The sequence below is a fragment of the Heterodontus francisci genome, chromosome 2 (assembly GCF_036365525.1).
Source record: "Heterodontus francisci isolate sHetFra1 chromosome 2, sHetFra1.hap1, whole genome shotgun sequence".
NCBI classification, from domain to species: Eukaryota; Metazoa; Chordata; class Chondrichthyes; order Heterodontiformes; family Heterodontidae; genus Heterodontus; species Heterodontus francisci.
The window spans coordinates 52,320,424-52,338,485 of record NC_090372.1 but is presented as its reverse complement, the minus strand read 5'-3'; the positions used below and the strand labels follow the sequence as shown (position 1 = coordinate 52,338,485).

The window sequence follows — 18,062 nt, the reverse complement described above, 5'->3', positions numbered from 1 at the left end:
CCTGAATCGCATGAGGCTGCCAACTTTACCTGGCGGTATCTTCCCATGGCAGCAGACTCCTCTGCCTTCTACAAAATTGACGTGGAGGTGGGAAGAGGACCTTAAGTGGCCACTGAATGTCCTCAATTGACCAGGGGCAGGGTGGCCATTCTCGGCCTTCCCTGCCCTGGACAAAATGGCAGGGGTTCCGGGTAGTGCCTGGAACAGCGCTCCCTGCCATTTTGATCCCCCCCACTTCCGTACCCACCTCCAAGGGCAGAACAAAGATCTAGCCAGTTTCTCCTTATTCACTCTTAGAACCATAGAAAAATTACAGCACAGAAGGACACATTGTGTCCATGCCGGCTGAAGAAACTAGCCGCCTAATCTAATCCCACTTTCCAGAACCTGATCCATAGCCTTGCCGATTACAGCACTTCAGGTGCATGTCCAGGTACCTTTTAAAAGAATTGAGGGTTTCTGCCTCCACCACCATTCCTGGCAGTGAATTCCAGACACCCACCACCCTCTGGGTGAAAAAGTCTTTCCTCATGTCCCCTCTAATCCTTCTACCAATCACCTCAAATCAGTGCCCCCTGGTAATTGACCTCTCTGCTAGGGGAAACAGATCCTTCCTGTCTATTCTATCTAGGCCCCTCATAATTTTGTACACCTCTATTAAGTCACCCCTCAGCCTCCTCTGTTCTAAGGAAAACAACTCTAACTGATCCAATCTTTCCTCACAGCTGCAACTTTCAAGCCCTGGCAACATTCTTGTAAATCTGCTCTGTACTCTCTCCAGAGCAATTATGTGACCAGAACTGTACGCAACACTCTAACTGTGGCCTAACCAGTGTTTTATACAGTTCCAGCATTACATCCCTGCTTTTGAATTCTATACCTCGGCCAATAAAGGAAAGCATTCCATATGCCTTCTTCACCACTTTGTCTACCTGTCCCGCCACCTTCAGGGACCTGTGGACATGCACTCCAAATTTCTTCTCCCCCTCTCAATATCCTCCCATTTATTGTGTATCCCCTCGCTTTATTTGTGCTCCCAAATGCATTACCACACACTTATTGGAATTGAATTCCATTTGCCACTTTTCCGCCCACTCAACCAAACCATTGATATCTTTCTGGAGTCTACGGATATCCTCTTCACTATCAATTACATGGCCAATTTTTGTATCATCAGCAAATTTCCCAATCATGCCTCCCACATTTAAGTCCAAATCATTAATATATACCACTAACAACAAGGGACCCAACACTGAGCCCTGTTGAGCACCACTGGAAACAGCTTTCCAATCACAAAAACATCCATCGACCACTACCCTTTGCTTCCTGGGCCTGAACCAATTTTGGATCCAACCTGTCACATTCCCTTGTATCCCATGGGCTTTCATTTTACTGACCAGTCTGCCATGCGGGACATTGTCAAATGCCTTACTAAAATCCATGTAGACCACATCCATTGCACTTCCCTCATCATTCCTTCTTGTTATTTCCTCAAAAAACACAATTAAGTTAGTAAGACATGACCTTCCCTTAACAAATCCATGCTGACTATCCATGATTAATCTGTGCCTTTGTTATAATTTTGAATACTGCTATTAAATCTCCTCTTAATCTTCACTGCTCTAAAGAGAACAATCCCAGCTACTCTAGTATCTGCACATAATTGAAGTCCCTGACCCCTGGTGTCATTCTGGTAAATTTCCTCTGTACCCTCTCCAAGGCTTTTCCAAAAGTGTAATGCCCAGAATTGGGTGTAATACACCAGATGAGGCCTAACCAGTGATTTATAAAGGTTTAGAATAACTTCCTTGCTTTTGTACTCTATGCCTGTCTTTATAAAACCAAGCTTTTATAATAGCTTTTTAAACTTAACCTGCGTCTTCAAAGGTCTGTATTTGTTCTCTATTTTCCTACAACCGCATTAAAATTTAGTTTATATTGCCATTCCACATTCTTCCTTCCAAAATACATCACGTCACAGTTCTCTGCATAAAATTTGATCTACTATGTGACTGCCAATTTCAATGGTCTATGTCCTGCAGAAGGCTGCAACTAAAATGTTTACCGCAATTCTAAGTTTTGTGTCAATTGCAAACTTTTAAATTATGCCCTGTATGCCCAAGTTCAGGTTATTAATATATATATTATATATCAAAACGTGTCACGGTCCTAATACTGATCCCTGGGGACACCACTACATGCTTCCCTCCAGTCTGAAAAACAACTCTTCACTAGTACTCTGCTTTCTGTCTCTTAGGCAATTTCATATCCATATTGCCACTGCCTATTAATCTTATGGGCTTCAATTTTGCTAACAAGTCTATTATGTGACACTATATCGAACGCCTTTGGAAGTCCATATACACAATAGCTGCACTATCTTCATAATCCTGTCCATTATTTCAGCAAAAAACTCAATCAAGGGTGTCAAACACAAATTGCCTTTAACAAATCCATGTTTGTCATTTATGTGTTACTTATTAATCCATGATTTTCCAATTCATATAGTCGTGGATTATCATCTCTAGAAGTTTCCGCACAACTGACATTAAGTTGACTGGCTTATAGTTTATCCCTCTCTCTTTTTTTGAACAGGGTATAACATTTATAACCCTCCAATCCTCTAGAACCACTACCATATCCAAGGAGGAATGAAATATTATGGAAAAGCCCTCTGATATTTCCACCCTTACTTCCCTCAGCAACCTAGAGATGCAGTGCTTTAGGAAGAAGATGGACAGTACCTGAAGTGAGAAGACCTTCTGGATCAGGTCAGGGAAGAAACTGTTAGAAGGTTTGGCTTGGTGGGAAAGGGGGAAGCAGCAGAGGCAGTAGAATGAATGGTTTCAACCTTAGTTCAAAGATGTCCTTGATCTCCTGCATTTGTTGTGGAGAAGAGGGTGGAAGGAGCACGAGTGAAGAGTTTAAGCAGGCAATTGGTAGTGAAGGAAAGAAGCCAGGGGTTTCTGGAGCATTCAGTGTTTTTGGCAAAGGAGGCTCAGGCCCAATAGTTTTAATGTGGTCTAGCCAGATCTGGTAATGAATGGCAAAACCAGTTTCTACCAGCTTCACTCAAGTCTGCACCTCTTGGACTTCAGGCAGTCAGTCAGGGAAGCTTCAGTAAAGGGCAATATGGCTCCATTTGTCATCCAAGTATGTCAAAACCAGGATATCAAAGCAATCATGCACAATAAGGTTGTGAATAGCAACGGCCTTGTTTACGAGTGAATGGACATTCTGGGGGGAAATTTGGAGAGGGACGGTGATTGATCACTGGCAGAGTTCAAGGGTATAGTGGTTGGTAGGGTGAGCAGAACAGAAAGGAGGTTGGTCAGATTAGCTCCAGCAGTTGTACTGGTTGGAAGACCGACAAGACAGGACGTTAGGGTAAATAAAAGGAAAATACTGCGGATGCTGGAAATCTGAAATAAAAGCAGGAAGTGCTGGAAATACTTAGCAGGTCTGGCAGCATCTGTGGAGAGAGAAACAGAGTTAACGTTTCAGGTCTGTTACCTGATGAAAGGTCTTATTTTTTCCACTTTAGCTCAGCCTTTGTTCCTCTGCTCTATAACCAATATTACCAGTACACCGATCATTGCCCTAGTTTAAAATGTTTACAAGCGTCACAAAAATGTAAAACTAAAAAAAATCATTCTAAAACTGTGTGCTGCGACCCGCAGACTCAAAGAACAAAGAACAGTACAGCACAGGAACAGGCCATTCGGCCCTCCAAGCCTGCGCCGATCTTGATGCCTGTCTAAACTATAACCTTCTCCACTTCCGGGGACCGTATCCCTCTATTCCCATCCTATTCATATATTTGTCAAGATGCCTCTTGAATATGTGCCTTTACTAATGTTCTCAAATGTCTATCACTCACCTTTAATCAGCAATATGGAAGGCAATATCTATAAGGTTGGATATGGCTGCTGAGGAAGAGAAAAAGAAAGTAAAAGTAGGGTCTTGGAGAGACTCAGCTGGTTGGGATAACTTAAAGGGGTTATTACTGAGGCTTACGGACAGTCAAAAAGTGGGTGTGGGTGGGGAATGCTGGGATTAGGTGAGGTGACCAACTACTTCATCAAGTCTGCCCCTCACATTCATAATATCTGAAGCATCATGACTAACAGCCAGCCCCCACCCACCAGCAGTCATGCAATCTCCTGGGAGAGGCAAAAGACCAGATTAAAAATATTCAAATATCAATTTCTGATAGAAAACAATCTGGAGAATTCCTTGCCCAAACCCATTGGGCAATCTAAACTGTAGAGGAGGCCTCATTTTTGATTTTACATTACTTAGTATTCTACCTGTCTTTTCCATGCCATGATCTCTGCTCCAGTCAGGAAGTGATCCAGCTCTCTTTTGACAATATGCAGTGAATCAGCACTCAGTGCACAAGCTGACAACTAGTTCTATAGGTCTACTGCTATCTGCTGTGTAAAGAAGAACCTCTTGGCATGCAACCTAGTTCTGCTGTTGTATAACCGCATGCCCCCTGCTCCTCCCTAATTTATCTAATTGAAATAATCCATCAGTATAAACACAATATAGACCCTTCATTATTTTAAAATCCTCCACCAGCTCGTCCCACAGTCTATGCATTTCTAAAGTGAATAGAACCAACCTTTTCAGCTCATCTCAGTAACTAATGTGTTTGATGCTGAATATCATTCTTGTTGACTCACTCTGAATTTTTTTCGAAGTCTCAATGTTACTCACCAGGTAAGGCGACCAGAACCAAACACAATGTGGCTGGAATTTCATGGAAATTATCTGTATATGGTGTAAGTGGCTACACATGTGTAATTGATTTATGCTGAAATATCGCTACATGCAAATTTGTACCATTCATGTGTTATTCCCGCCAAATCCCTTTTTTGTTCATTAACATAGTTCTGCCCACCGGTAATACAACTTACTTTGACCACAAGGTATCCAGTTAAGAACGCACCACCAGATGTTGAACATTGTTGCATGGTGATATACATGAAGAAATGTAATTTGAGTGTTCTTTTTCCGTAAGACAAAAAATATTGTGTCCATAAATTCAATAGCTTTAGAAATGTAGTACCACCACAGCACCTTAGCTACCTGTAAAATGAATATGAACATACTTAGCACCATCTGCACCAAAATACACATTGCAGTGATTATCTGAACAACATTTCATTTTGCTGAGGTGTGATATAGTCAATTTTTCCACATGCTATTGCCAGTTTGTTAACCATAGCAATAAATAAAAGTCAGTGCAAAGAGTCAGTTCAAATTAGAATCATAGGGAAACCAAATATCATAGAATCATAGAAACCATTCATTCTGTCTTTGAAAGAAATATACAATTAGTCCCTCTCAGCTGTTATTTCCCCATAGTTCTGCAAATTTTTCATTTTTAAGTATATATTTACTTCCTTTATAAATTTAACATTGAATCTGCTTCTTTCACCCTTTCAGGCACTGCATTCCAGACCATGGACACATTGGAAATAAATAAAACTCCCAGTGTGAAAGAACAGATTTCACTGACAGACTACCTTTTAATGATCAAACCATTACAAACATAAATCATGCTCATCTACAACCTGTTTGTGTGTTTTTAAGTCCATTTTTATTGCTTTTTAAAATGTTTTGGTGCAAAGACTGAATGCTGTTGACATTGAGAGACCTGATTGGGTGCAGTCCTGGACACTAACAATAAGGGTCAATTAGTGTCAAGAGACATGGAAACATAGGAAAATTTACAGCACAGAAAGAAGCCCTACAGCCCATAATATTTGTTTCGGTTGATAAAAGTTATCCAACCCTTGGTCCATAGCCCTATAGGTTATGGCACCTCAGGTGCATAAGTGTTTCTTAAATGTGATGACGATTTCTGCTTCTGCCACCCTTTCAAGCAGCGAGTTCGAGATCTCTACCACCGTCTGGGTGAAAAGACTATTCCTCAAAGCACCTCTAATCCTTCCATCGATTACTTTAAATCTATGCCTCCTTGTTATTGATCTCTCTGGTAATGGAAATAGGTTCTTCCTATCCACTCTATCACGGCCCCTCATAATTTCATACACCTCAATTAAATCTCCCCTCAGCCTCCTGTCCCAAAGAAAACAAATCCAGCCTATGCAATCCTTCCTTAAAGCTACAAATCTCCATTCTTGGCAACATCCTCATAAATCTCTTCTGTATCCTCTCTAGAGCGATCACATCCTTCCTATAATGCGGCAACCAGAACTGTACGCAGTACCTTAGCTGTGATCTAACTAGTGTTTTATACAGCTCTAGCATAACCTCCCTGCTCTTATACTTTATTCCTCGGCCAATAAAGGAAAGTATCCTGTATGCCTTCTTGACCACCCTATCTACCTGCCCTGCTACCTTCAGAGATCTACGGACATGTATTCAAAGGCCCCTCTGTTCCTCTACACTTCTCAGAATCATACCATTTATTATGTATTCCCTTGCCTCGCCAAATGCATTACTACACACTTATCCAGACTGAATTCCATTTGCCACATTTCTGCCCAACTGACCATTCCATTGAATCTTCCTGCAGTTTCCAGCTTTCTTCCACAATATCAACCACAAGGCCGATTTTTGTATCATCTGCAAACCTTTTAATCGTGCCTCCTACATTTAAGTCTAAATAACTGATATATATCATGAATAGGAAAGGACCCAGTACCCTGTGGAACCGCACTGGAAACAGCCTTCTAGTCACAATAACACCTGTCAACCATTACCTTTTGCTTCCTGGCAATGAGCAAATTTTGGATCCAACTTGCCGCTTTCCCTTGGATCCCATGAGCTTTTAATTTTCTGACCTGTCTACCATGTCAAAAGCCTTGCTAAAATCCATGTAGGCTACATCAAACATGCTACGCTCATAGACCCTCCTTGTTACCACCTCAAAAAATTCAAACATGTCTGTCCCATAACAAATCCATGCTGACCCTCCCTGATTAATTTGTACCTTTCTAAATGACCATTTGTACCATCTCTTAAAATTTTTTCCAATAATTTGCCCACCAGCCGATGTTAGCCTGACTGGCATGTAATTACTCAGGCTATCCCTTCCTCCCTTTTTAAACAATGATACATCATTAGAAGTCCACCAGTCCTACGGCACTACGCCTCTAGATAGAGAGGACTGAAAAATGATGGTCAGACTCTCTGCTATTTCTACCTTTGCTTCTCATCTGGGCCTGGTGATTTAGTCACTTTCCATGATACTAAACACCTGAATATTTCCTCCTCACTACATTTATCCCACCCAATCCGTATATAATATATACTTATAACATCCTCCTCCTTAATTACAATGAGTGAATTAGAACATTACAGCGCAGTACAGGCCCTTCGGCCCTCGATGTTGCGCCGACCTGTGAAACCATCTGACCTACACTATTCCACTTTCATCCATATGTCTATCCAATGACCACTTAAATGCCCTTAAAGTTGGCGAATCTACTACTGCTGCAGGCAGGGCGTTCCACGCCCTTACTACTCTCTGAGTAAAGAAACTACCTCTCACATCTGTCCTATATCTATCACCCCTCAACTTGAAGCTATGTCCCCTCGTGTTTGCCATCACCATCCGAGGAAAAAGACGCTCACTATCCACCCTATCTAACCCTCTGATTATCTTATATGTCTCTATTAAGTCACCTCTCCTCCTCCTTCTCTCCAACGAAAACAACCTCAAGTCCCTGAGCCTTTCCTCGTAAGACCTTCCCTCCATACCAGGCAACATCCTAGTAAATCTCCTCTGCACCCTTTCCATAGCTTCCACATCCTTCCTATAATGCGGTGACCAGAACTGCACGCAATACTCCAGGTGCGGTCTCACCAGAGTTTTGTACAGCTGCAGCATGACCTCGTGGCTCCGAAACTCGATCCCCCTACTAATAAAAGCTAACACACCATATGCCTTCTTAACAGCCCTATTAACCTGGGTAGCAACCTTCAGGGATTTATGCACCTGGACACCAAGATCTCTCTGTTCATCTACACTACCAAGAATCTTCCCATTAGCCCAGTACTCTGCATTGCTGTTACTCCTTCCAAAGTGAATCACCTCACACTTTTCCGCATTAAACTCCATTTGCCATCTCTCAGCCCAGCTCTGCAGCCTATCTATGTCCCTCTGTACCCTACAACATCCTTCGGCACTATCCACAACTCCACCGACCTTAGTGTCATCTGCAAATTTACTAACCCACCCTTCTACACCCTCTTCCAGGTCATTTATAAAAATGACAAACAGCAGTGGCCCCAAAACAGATCCTTGCGGTACACCACTAGTAACTAAACTCCAGGATGAACATTTGCCATCAACCACCACCCTCTGTCTTCTTTCAGCTAGCCAATTTCTGATCCAAAGCTCTAAATCACCTTCAACCCCATATTTCCGTATTTTCTGCAATAGCCTACCGTGGGGAACCTTATCAAACGCCTTACTGAAATCCATATACACCACATCCACTGCTTTACCCTCATCCACCTGTTTGGTCACCTTCTCGAAAAACTCAATAAGGTTTGTGAGGCATGACCTACCCGTCACAAAACCGTGCTGACTATCTCTAATGAACTTATTCTTTTCAAGATGATTATAAATCCTGTCTCTTATAACCTTTTCCAACATTTTACCCACAACCGAAGTAAGGCTCACAGGTCTATAATTACCAGGGCTGTCTCTACTCCCCTTCTTGAACAAGGGGACAACATTTTCTATCCTCCAGTCTTCCGGCACTATTCCTGTCGACAATGACGACATAAAGATCAAGGACAAAGGCTCTGCAATCTCCTCCCTAGCTTCCCAGAGAATCCTAGGATAAATCCCATCTGGCCCAGGGGACTTATCTATTTTCACACTTTCCAAAATTGATAACACCTCCTCCTTGTGAACCTCAATCCCATCTAGCCTAGTAGCCTGAATCTCAGTATTCTCAACAACATTTTCTTTCTCTACTGTAAATACTGACGCAAAATATTCATTTAACACTTCCCCTATCTCCTCTGATTCCACACACAACTTCCCACTACTATCCTTGATTGGCCCTAATCTAACTCTAGTCATTCTTTTATTCCTGATATACCTATAGAAAGCCTTAGGGTTTTCCCTGATCCTATCCAGCAATGACTTCTCGTGTCCTCTCCTTGCTCTTCTTAGCTCTCCCTTTAGATCCTTCCTGGCTAGCTTGTAGCTCTCAAGCGCCCTAACTGAGCCTTCACGTCTCATCCTAACATAAGCCTTCTTCTTCCTCTTGACAAGCGCTTCAACTTCTTTAGTAAACCACGGCTCCCTCGCACGACAACTTCCTCCCTGCCTCACAGGTACATACTTATCAAGGACACGCAGTAGCTGCTTCTTGAATAAGCTCCACATTTCGATTGTTCCCATCCCCTGCAGTTTCCTTACGCATCCTAAATCTTGCCTAATCGCATCATAATTTCCTTTCCCCCAGCTATAATTCTTGCCCTGCGGTATATACATGTCCCTGCCCATCGCTAAGGTAAACCTAACCGAATTGTGATCACTATCACCAAAGTGCTCACCTACATCTAAATCTAATACCTGGCCGGGTTCATTTCCCAGTACCAAATCCAATGTGGCATCGCCCCTGGTTGGCCTGTCTACATACTGTGTCAGAAAACCCTCCTGCACACACTGGACAAAAACTGACCCATCTAAAGTACTCGAACTATAGTATTTCCAGTCGATATTTGGAAAGTTAAAGTCCCCCATAACAACTACCCTGTTACTCTCGCCCCTGTCGAGAATCATCTTCGCTATCCTTTCCTCTACATCTCTGGAACTATTCGGAGGTCTATAAAAGACTCCCAACAGGGTAACCTCACCTCTCCTGTTTCTAACCTCGGCCCATACTACCTCAGTAGACGAGTCCTCAAACGTCCTTTCTGTCGCTGTAATACTCTCCTTGATTAACAATGCCACACCCCCCCCCTCTTTTACCATCTTCTCTGTTCTTACTGAAACATCTAAATCCCGGAATCTGCAACATCCATTCCTGCCCCTGCTCTACCCATGTCTCCTCATAGAGTGCTTCATCGTCCTCATTTATGAAGACAAACGCAAAAGTATTTATTAAGAACCATGCCCACATCTTGTGCCTCCACACACAAGTTACCTTTTTGGTCTCTATTTGGCCCTACTATTTTCTGAGTTATCCTCTTGCTCTTAATATATCTTTGGGTTTTCTTTGATTTTACTTGCCAATATTTCTTCATGCCCTCTCTTTGCTTTTCTAATTTCCTTTTTAACTTCACCCCTGTGCTTTCAATACTCCTCTATGCTTTCTTCAGTATTGAGTTTTGGCATCTGGCATAAGCTTTCTGTTTTGCCTTATGTTATGCATGCTCTTTGACATCTAGGGGTGTCTAGATTTGAGAATCCCAACCTTTTTCTTCATGGGAATATACTTGTTCTGAACCCTCTTTATCTCCTCCTTGAAGGCTCTGACATTGATTTACCTTCAAGTAGCTGTTTCCAGTGCACTTTTTCTAAATCACATCTCAGCTTAGTAAAATTGGCCTTTCCCCAATTTAAAACTTAAAAAAATAACTTTTAAGTCCACTAGCGCTAGGACACTTCAGGAATGATGCCATTTTATCTATCACTGAAATTTTTGGATCACTGACTGCATGTACTGTTAATTTAGGTTGCTAAGCTCAGGAACTCTGAAACGTTAACCTCCCCCAGTGAAGTGATCGCTCTTTATTCTTCAAAATTCATAGACCTGGATTGAAAAAGACGATATTGGTTAATCATTTCACTAAATAGTTTTTTCAAGGGAGTGCATTGTGGTGAAGTGCAGCCTTCTATACAACAATTATGGGGAAAACAAATGATATTGAGGGTCTTTCTAGAACTAGGAAGCACCAAGTAGTTTTGCATCACTTCCTAGAGGCTGACTAGGAACAAACCCACCCTCCCAAACCTGACAGTGGAATTAAGTTGACAACAGTGCCTTGCTAGCAACCCCAACCAGTAGTACTAGTTAACAGAAGTCTCCTACAATATAAGGACAATAAAAATAAAAACCTCCTCTGCTGCACACAAGAGGTTGAGGCCAAGTGTTGTCTTCTGATGAAGCAGATTTAGAGAACAGTGGGTAAGTGAACTAGAGCACAAGGGTAAATCAAAAGCTTTTTAAAGTCACAACAAAAACAAAAAATGCAAGAAATTCTCAGCAGGTCAGGCGTCATCTGTGGAGAGAAAAACACAGTTAACCTTTCAGGTCTGTGACCTATCAACAGAACTGTCAAAAGTTAGAAATGTAACAGGTTTTGAGCAAGGACGGAGGGGGGAAGGATGGAGAGCAGGAGAGCTTAAATTACAAGAGGTTTCATGGTACAAAGCCAAAGGGAGGTTTAGTGGGACAAATAAAGAAACAAAAGATGTCTGGATGAGATGTGAATGGCAGGATTGCAGCTATTCAAACACAAAGTAAAGGGATAAAGAAAGAAATGGACGATGCAACCTTCCACACTAGTGATTATGATATGTCTTCATTTTTCTTCAACTCGGGAGTCACCCTGCCATGGTTGACAGGGCTCTCGACCGTATCTGATTTATTTCATGCACTTCAGCTCCCACCCTACCCCCTCCTCCCTCCCAAAACCATGGTATATTTCCCCTTGTCCTCATCTTCCACCCCACCAGACTCCATATTCATTAGAACACCCTCCACGATTTCCGCCACTTCCAGCATGATGCCACCACCAAAAACATTTTCCCCTGCCCTCCCCTTCCAACATTCTGAAGGACCCATCACTCTGCAACACCATGGTCCACTCCTCAGTCGCCCACAATACCTCCCCCTTTTCTACGGCATTTTTCCATGCAAGCGCAGGAGATGCAACTCCTGCCCTTTTACCTCCTCCCTTCTCACCGTCCAGGGCCCCAAATTCTCCTTCCAAGTGAAACAGCTATTTACTTGTACTTCTTTCATTTTAGTATTCACTGCTCATTATGTAGTCTCCTCTACACTGGGGAGACCAAACGCAGACTGGGTGACCGCTTTACGGAACACCTCTATTCAGTCCACAAGCGCGACCCCGAGCTTCCTTTCACTTGCCATTTTTATTCTCCACCTTGCTCCCACTCTGACTTTTCTGTCCTTGTCCTGTTGCAGTGTTTAAATGAAGATCAATGCAACCTCATGGAACAGCACCTGATCTTTTGTGAAGGAATCCGGCCATAATGACGGGTTATAAGTTTAAAAGAATTATTTTCCAATGAATGAGGGATTAAAAAAAATTAAAAAGGGTTCATCTCCCTAAAAGGTTAAAAAAAAGTTCATCTCTATAATACTAAAAGCCTCAGTGAAAAGCTTGCCTTATCTGAGAACCATAAAGGCAGCTTCTGATAAGGAGGATTCCCTCACAAAAGCAACCACAGTGGAATCGTTGATAAGATGGTTTTATGCTGACAGCCCTAAACCACAGTCAACTGAATTTTTGGCAAAGTTAACCAAACCTAAGGCCGGAATTTTACCTTGCCAAATTGGACATCCTTGGAGACAGCCGAAGCAAAAAATGGCAGCGACGACATCGGAACGGCCAAATCTCCATTTTACGCTTGTCAGAAGGCAGACAAGATGGGGACGCTGCTCACTGCCCGATTAAAGGCAGTTAAGGGCCAAGTAATGTGATCAAAAAGCCAATTGACAGCCATTTTACGTCCCCCTTTCGATTTTACGTTCTGCACATGGGTCACATGAGGGGGGTTGCAGACCCGGCAGCTTTAAATGAGCAGTGACTGCTGTTTCAGTGAAGGGGTTGTAAGTGATTTAATTTTCTGTTCTGTGTGTTGTATTTATCAGTTAATTCCAAGGTTGGGTCTGATATTGCTGGCTCACCAGACTGAGGTTGGGCCACAACATAAGTGATTTATCCCTGGTAGGGGAGAGGGGTTGCGAGTGCCTGCCCTTGCAGCAGGCAGCAAATAGCTGTCCCCAGTACATTTTTGGGAAGTTGCAGCCATGGGCATTGTCCACTCTGGAGGATGGTCCTCCAGCAAGGGACAGGGGGACAAATGGCCAGGGACATCAGCGATCTGCTGGCCAACTGCAGACTTGTTATGGGGGAATTGCAGAAGGCCACAGAGTGCACCAGGAGCAAACACCTGTGAGGAGATGAGTCTACCCAGTAGGCAAGCTGTATCGGCAGCGGCTGAGCTTCCTGCAGATGTCAGAGCACCAGTGCCGTAGAAGACTGCACCTGTCCCGAGAGACAGTGACATCTTTGTGTGAGATGATGGCTGTGGAGGTCAGCTCCAACTGCGTGGGTGGCCATTCAATGCCGGTGGCACTAAAGGTCACAATAGCTCCGAACCTCTATGCACCAGGTTCATCCCAGGCTTCCACAGGAGACATGTGCGGAATCTCACAATCATCAGTGCAGCACTGCATAAAGCTGGTAACTGATGCCATATTCAGGTGTGCCAACCAGTTCATCAAGTTCAACATCGCTTCCCCCTTCGGCCGATTGCTCCCTGCCGTGCCGCCCGAAGAAGTTCATCTCTATAATACTAAAAGCCTCAGTGAAAAGCTTGCCTTATCTGAGAACCATAAAGGCAGCTTCTGATAAGGAGGATTCCCTCACAAAAGCAACCACAGTGGAATCGTTGATAAGATGGTATTATGCTGACAGCCCTAAACCACAGTCAACTGAATTTTTGGCAAAGTTAACCAAACCTAAGGCCGGAATTTTACCTTGCCAAATTGGACATCCTTGGAGACAGCCGAAGCAAAAAATGGCAGCGACGACATCGGAACGGCCAAATCTCCATTTTACGCTTGTCAGAAGGCAGACAAGATGGGGACGCCGCTCACTGCCCGATTAAAGGCAGTTAAGGGCCAAGTAATGTGATCAAAAAGCCAATTGACAGCCATTTTACGTCCCCCTTTCGATTTTACGTTCTGCACATGGGTCACATGAGGGGGGTTGCAGACCCGGCAGCTTTAAATGAGCAGTGACTGCTGTTTCAGTGAAGGGGTTGTAAGTGATTTAATTTTCTGTTCTGTGTGTTGTATTTATCAGTTAATTCCAAGGTTGGGTCTGATATTGCTGGCTCACCAGACTGAGGTTGGGCCACAACATAAGTGATTTATCCCTGGTAGGGGAGAGGGGTTGCGAGTGCCTGCCCTTGCAGCAGGCAGCAAATAGCTGTCCCCAGTACATTTTTGGAAAGTTGCAGCCATGGGCATTGTCCACTCTGGAGGACGGTCCTCCAGCAAGGGACAGGGGGACAAATGGCCAGGGACATCAGCGATCTGCTGGCCAACTGCAGACTTGTTATGGGGGAATTGCAGAAGGCCACAGAGTGCACCAGGAGCAAACACCTGTGAGGAGATGAGTCTACCCAGTAGGCAAGCTGTATCGGCAGCGGCTGAGCTTCCTGCAGATGTCAGAGCACCAGTGCCGTAGAAGACTGCACCTGTCCCGAGAGACAGTGACATCTTTGTGTGAGATGATGGCTGTGGAGGTCAGCTCCAACTGCGTGGGTGGCCATTCAATGCCGGTGGCACTAAAGGTCACAATAGCTCCGAACCTCTATGCACCGGGTTCATCCCAGGCTTCCACAGGAGACATGTGCGGAATCTCACAATCATCAGTGCAGCACTGCATAAAGCTGGTAACTGATGCCATATTCAGGTGTGCCAACCAGTTCATCAAGTTCAACATCGCTTCCCCCTTCGGCCGATTGCTCCCTGCCGTGCCGCCCGAAGAAGTGGTGGGCGGCGGGGAATGAGCCGCCAAGGGGGTGACAGGGCAATGTGAGAGCCAGTGGCCAAGAGGAGGGAAGCAGCGAGGCCTGGAGTGAGAGACTGTGGGGGTGGCAGGGTGGGGGGATGCGTGGAGTGAGCGGCCGATGTGGGGAGTCAGCGAGGGCGGCAGTGAGGAGCTGAGCGAAGGCAGTGGCAGAGTGGGGAATGAGTGGCAGAGTGGGGAGAAGCGGCAAGCAGACAGGCACGGGAGGGAGCAGCGAAGAGAAACGCAATGGCACGAGGGAGCCGGGTAACTGTTGGGGGTGGGATGGAGGCAGCGATCGCAGCCACTGTAGGGATTTGGGTTTAAGGCTGTGTTTGCTTTTTGTGACAAATTGACCAGCGCCATCTGTATTACTGGCAACTGCTGAGATGTCGCAAACAGTGACATTTCAGTGGATGAAGGTTCATTTGCGCATGTGGCAGTACTGCGCCGCCTGGTGGTTGTGTTGTCAGCAAACACAGCCTTTTTTCTTTGTTGCTGGAATTTTTTTTTTAGTATTTCTCCCCCCCCTTGTTTCTTTGTGTTCAGACAGCTGCCGTCCTGCCAGTCACACCTCATCCAGACTCATCTTTTGCTTCTTTACTTGTCCCATTACCCCTCCTTTTGGCTTAGTACCATGAAACATTTTGTCATTTAATCTCTCCTGCCCTCCACCCTATCACAGACCTTCCTTTTGTTCTTCTTCCCCCTCCCCCCTTTCATTTGCTCAAAAAAGGGCACAGATCTGAAACGTTAACTATGTTTTTCTCTGCACAGATGCTGCCTGACTTGCTGAGTATTTCCAGCATTTTCTTTGTTTCAGATTTCCAGCATCCACAGTATTTTGCTTTTGTATTTGCTCTTTTAAAGTCATACATTGTGACTATATTTTTATATACATTATAATTTCCATTTTCACAGCTTTAATGTAAATTGCCTTTGTAAACCGGTCACACTAATTACATATTCTTCCAATGGCAGGAGATTACAGAATTACAGAATGACCGGTTTACACAGGCAATGTCTACGGTAAATTAGGTTTATAATGGAAAATTGACAGGAAGCATATGCAAATATAAGATTTGTAAGATGTTTGTATTTAATGAAAAAAGAGGGCCCTCTCTCCGAAGCAAGTTATACTTAGAATTTTCTATCCCTTTATTTGACTTTTAGAGTGGTGATAATTTATGGGGAAAGCAGGTCCAAATAATCAAAATGCAAAAGGGAAGAAAAGGCATGAGTGAAAATGCATTGTTATCTGTAATATATACAAATATATAAAAATGAAGGCAAGAAAAGACCATGCTGTCTATTAAATGACACAACCTCAAACATTACCCTTCTAACCAATAGTAATGTTAACTGCTGGTGGAAGCAAAAACCCTGGGAAATTAAACTCTGGAATATTTTACCCCGATGGGTGATTATGGTTACTTATGATACATCACTAGTCATAGTTAAACTAACCCCCGTCCACATGTACATTGGGAACATAAGACAGTATCAAAAGTGAATATCTTCATTTATTGCATGATACTAAAGATTACCAATTTCCTACCCCACTTACCTCTGACACCCCTATCAAAATGTACCAGTGACATGAAGCACAGCACCATACTAAGGTGAGTTTCTGATCTCAATTGCTCAAGTCTCAAAGGAGGTAACATCAGATGAGAAATCTCATCTGATCTAAACTGACACACTTCCTCTCAACAGCAGCACTGGCATTGGGCACAGGAGTAGACATTCTCTTGTATGACTGTGAAAGGCAGGGATGTCCATGTGGCGGGGCAGCATTCTTGAAGAATTACATTGAGCATTATTACCGCGTTGGAATTCAGTTATTTGTTTTCTCTCACCCTGATGTCGGCGTCCCCAGCACTGTGAAGATTCTGGCACTGCAAGTTGTATCTGCCTTCCCAGCTTGCCAGGACCAGCTGTGAAGAACACAAACCTTTCATTACAAAATGTTTTGATGATTGTTGATCCAGAAAACAGAACCTTATTTGAAACTAATAGCAATGAGTTCAGAGGGAAAAGGCACTATTTTCAGATTATCATTTTGGTGAAGTCCCCGCCCTTAATTCAATATTAGTTTCCTTGAGATGTCTGGCATGCTGACCTCTTCTTCTTCTGTAAATATTAATGCAAGTAATTATGCAACATGTTCATCATTACTTTATTTCCATTGACAATATCACCATTATCAGTTTTCAAAGTTTTCACATTGCTCCTGACCGCCTTCTTTGTAATTATAAAACAAATTGTGTTGATTTTGATATCCCCTGCAAGTTTTTTATACTCTCTTTTTGTAGCTCTTACTATCTGTTTTGTCACCCTTTGCTGTTCTTTGCATCTCTCCCATTTGCCAGGATCTGTGCTTTTTTTTTGTATGCTTTCCTTTTAGTTTTATGTTGTCATTTTTGACAAATAGAGTTCTTTCCCCCTTGTATCGCAAATTCTTTTTTAAAAACCTCTCACTGATCTTCTGTCATTTTACCCATCAACAGATTTTCCCAGTTCACTGTAGACAGTCTCTGTCTCATTCCATTCCTAGATCTAGAGGCTTAGTAGCTGATTCACATTTCTCCCTTTCAAACATTACATTGAACTTGATCATATTATGATCGCTATTGGATAAATGTTCATGCACTGTTAAGCTGTTAATAAAATCTTCATCTTCAGCTGCTTCATCAATGAACTTCCCTCCATCATAAGATCAGAAGAGGGGATGTTCACACAATGCTCAACACCATTCACAACTCCTCAGATACTGAAACAGTCCATATCTGTATGCAGCAAGACCTGGACAACATTTAAGCTTGGGCTGATAAGTGGCAAGTTACATTCATGCCACACAATTTTTATTTTTATTTTATTTTATAGATACAGCACTGAAACAGGCCCTTCGGCCCACCAAGTCTGTGCTGACCATCAACCACCCATTGATACTAATCCTACATTAATCCCATGTTCCTACCACATTCCCACCTTCCCTTAATTCCCCTACCACCTACCTATACTAGGGGCAATTTACAATGGCCAATTTACCTATCAACCTGCAAGTCTCTGGCTGTAGGAGGAAACCGGAGCACCCGGCGAAAACCCACACGGTCACAGGGAGAACTTGCAAAATCTACACAGGCAGTACCCAGAATCGAACCCGGGTCACTGGAGCTGTGATGCTGTGCTGCCCACCATCCAAGTGCCAGGCAATGACCATCTCCAACAAGAGAGAATCCAACTATCTCCCACTCTTAACATTCAATGGCATTGCCCTCGCTGAATCC

The 18,062-nt window shown here is 43.4% G+C and overlaps 1 protein-coding gene across 1 annotated transcript in view; it reads right to left on the bottom strand.

The window, feature by feature from the left end:
• The window catches only part of elovl2 (ELOVL fatty acid elongase 2), a 288,551-nt gene that overhangs the window by 34,114 nt on the left and 236,375 nt on the right, over nt 1–18,062 (bottom strand). Inside the window, exons 4-5 of the mRNA XM_068058357.1 lie at nt 16,632–16,709; nt 4,923–5,094 (exon numbers count right to left, since the gene is read on the bottom strand). Coding sequence (XP_067914458.1) covers nt 4,923–5,094; nt 16,632–16,709 — 250 coding nt within the window. The remainder of the gene's footprint in view (nt 1–4,922; nt 5,095–16,631; nt 16,710–18,062) is intronic.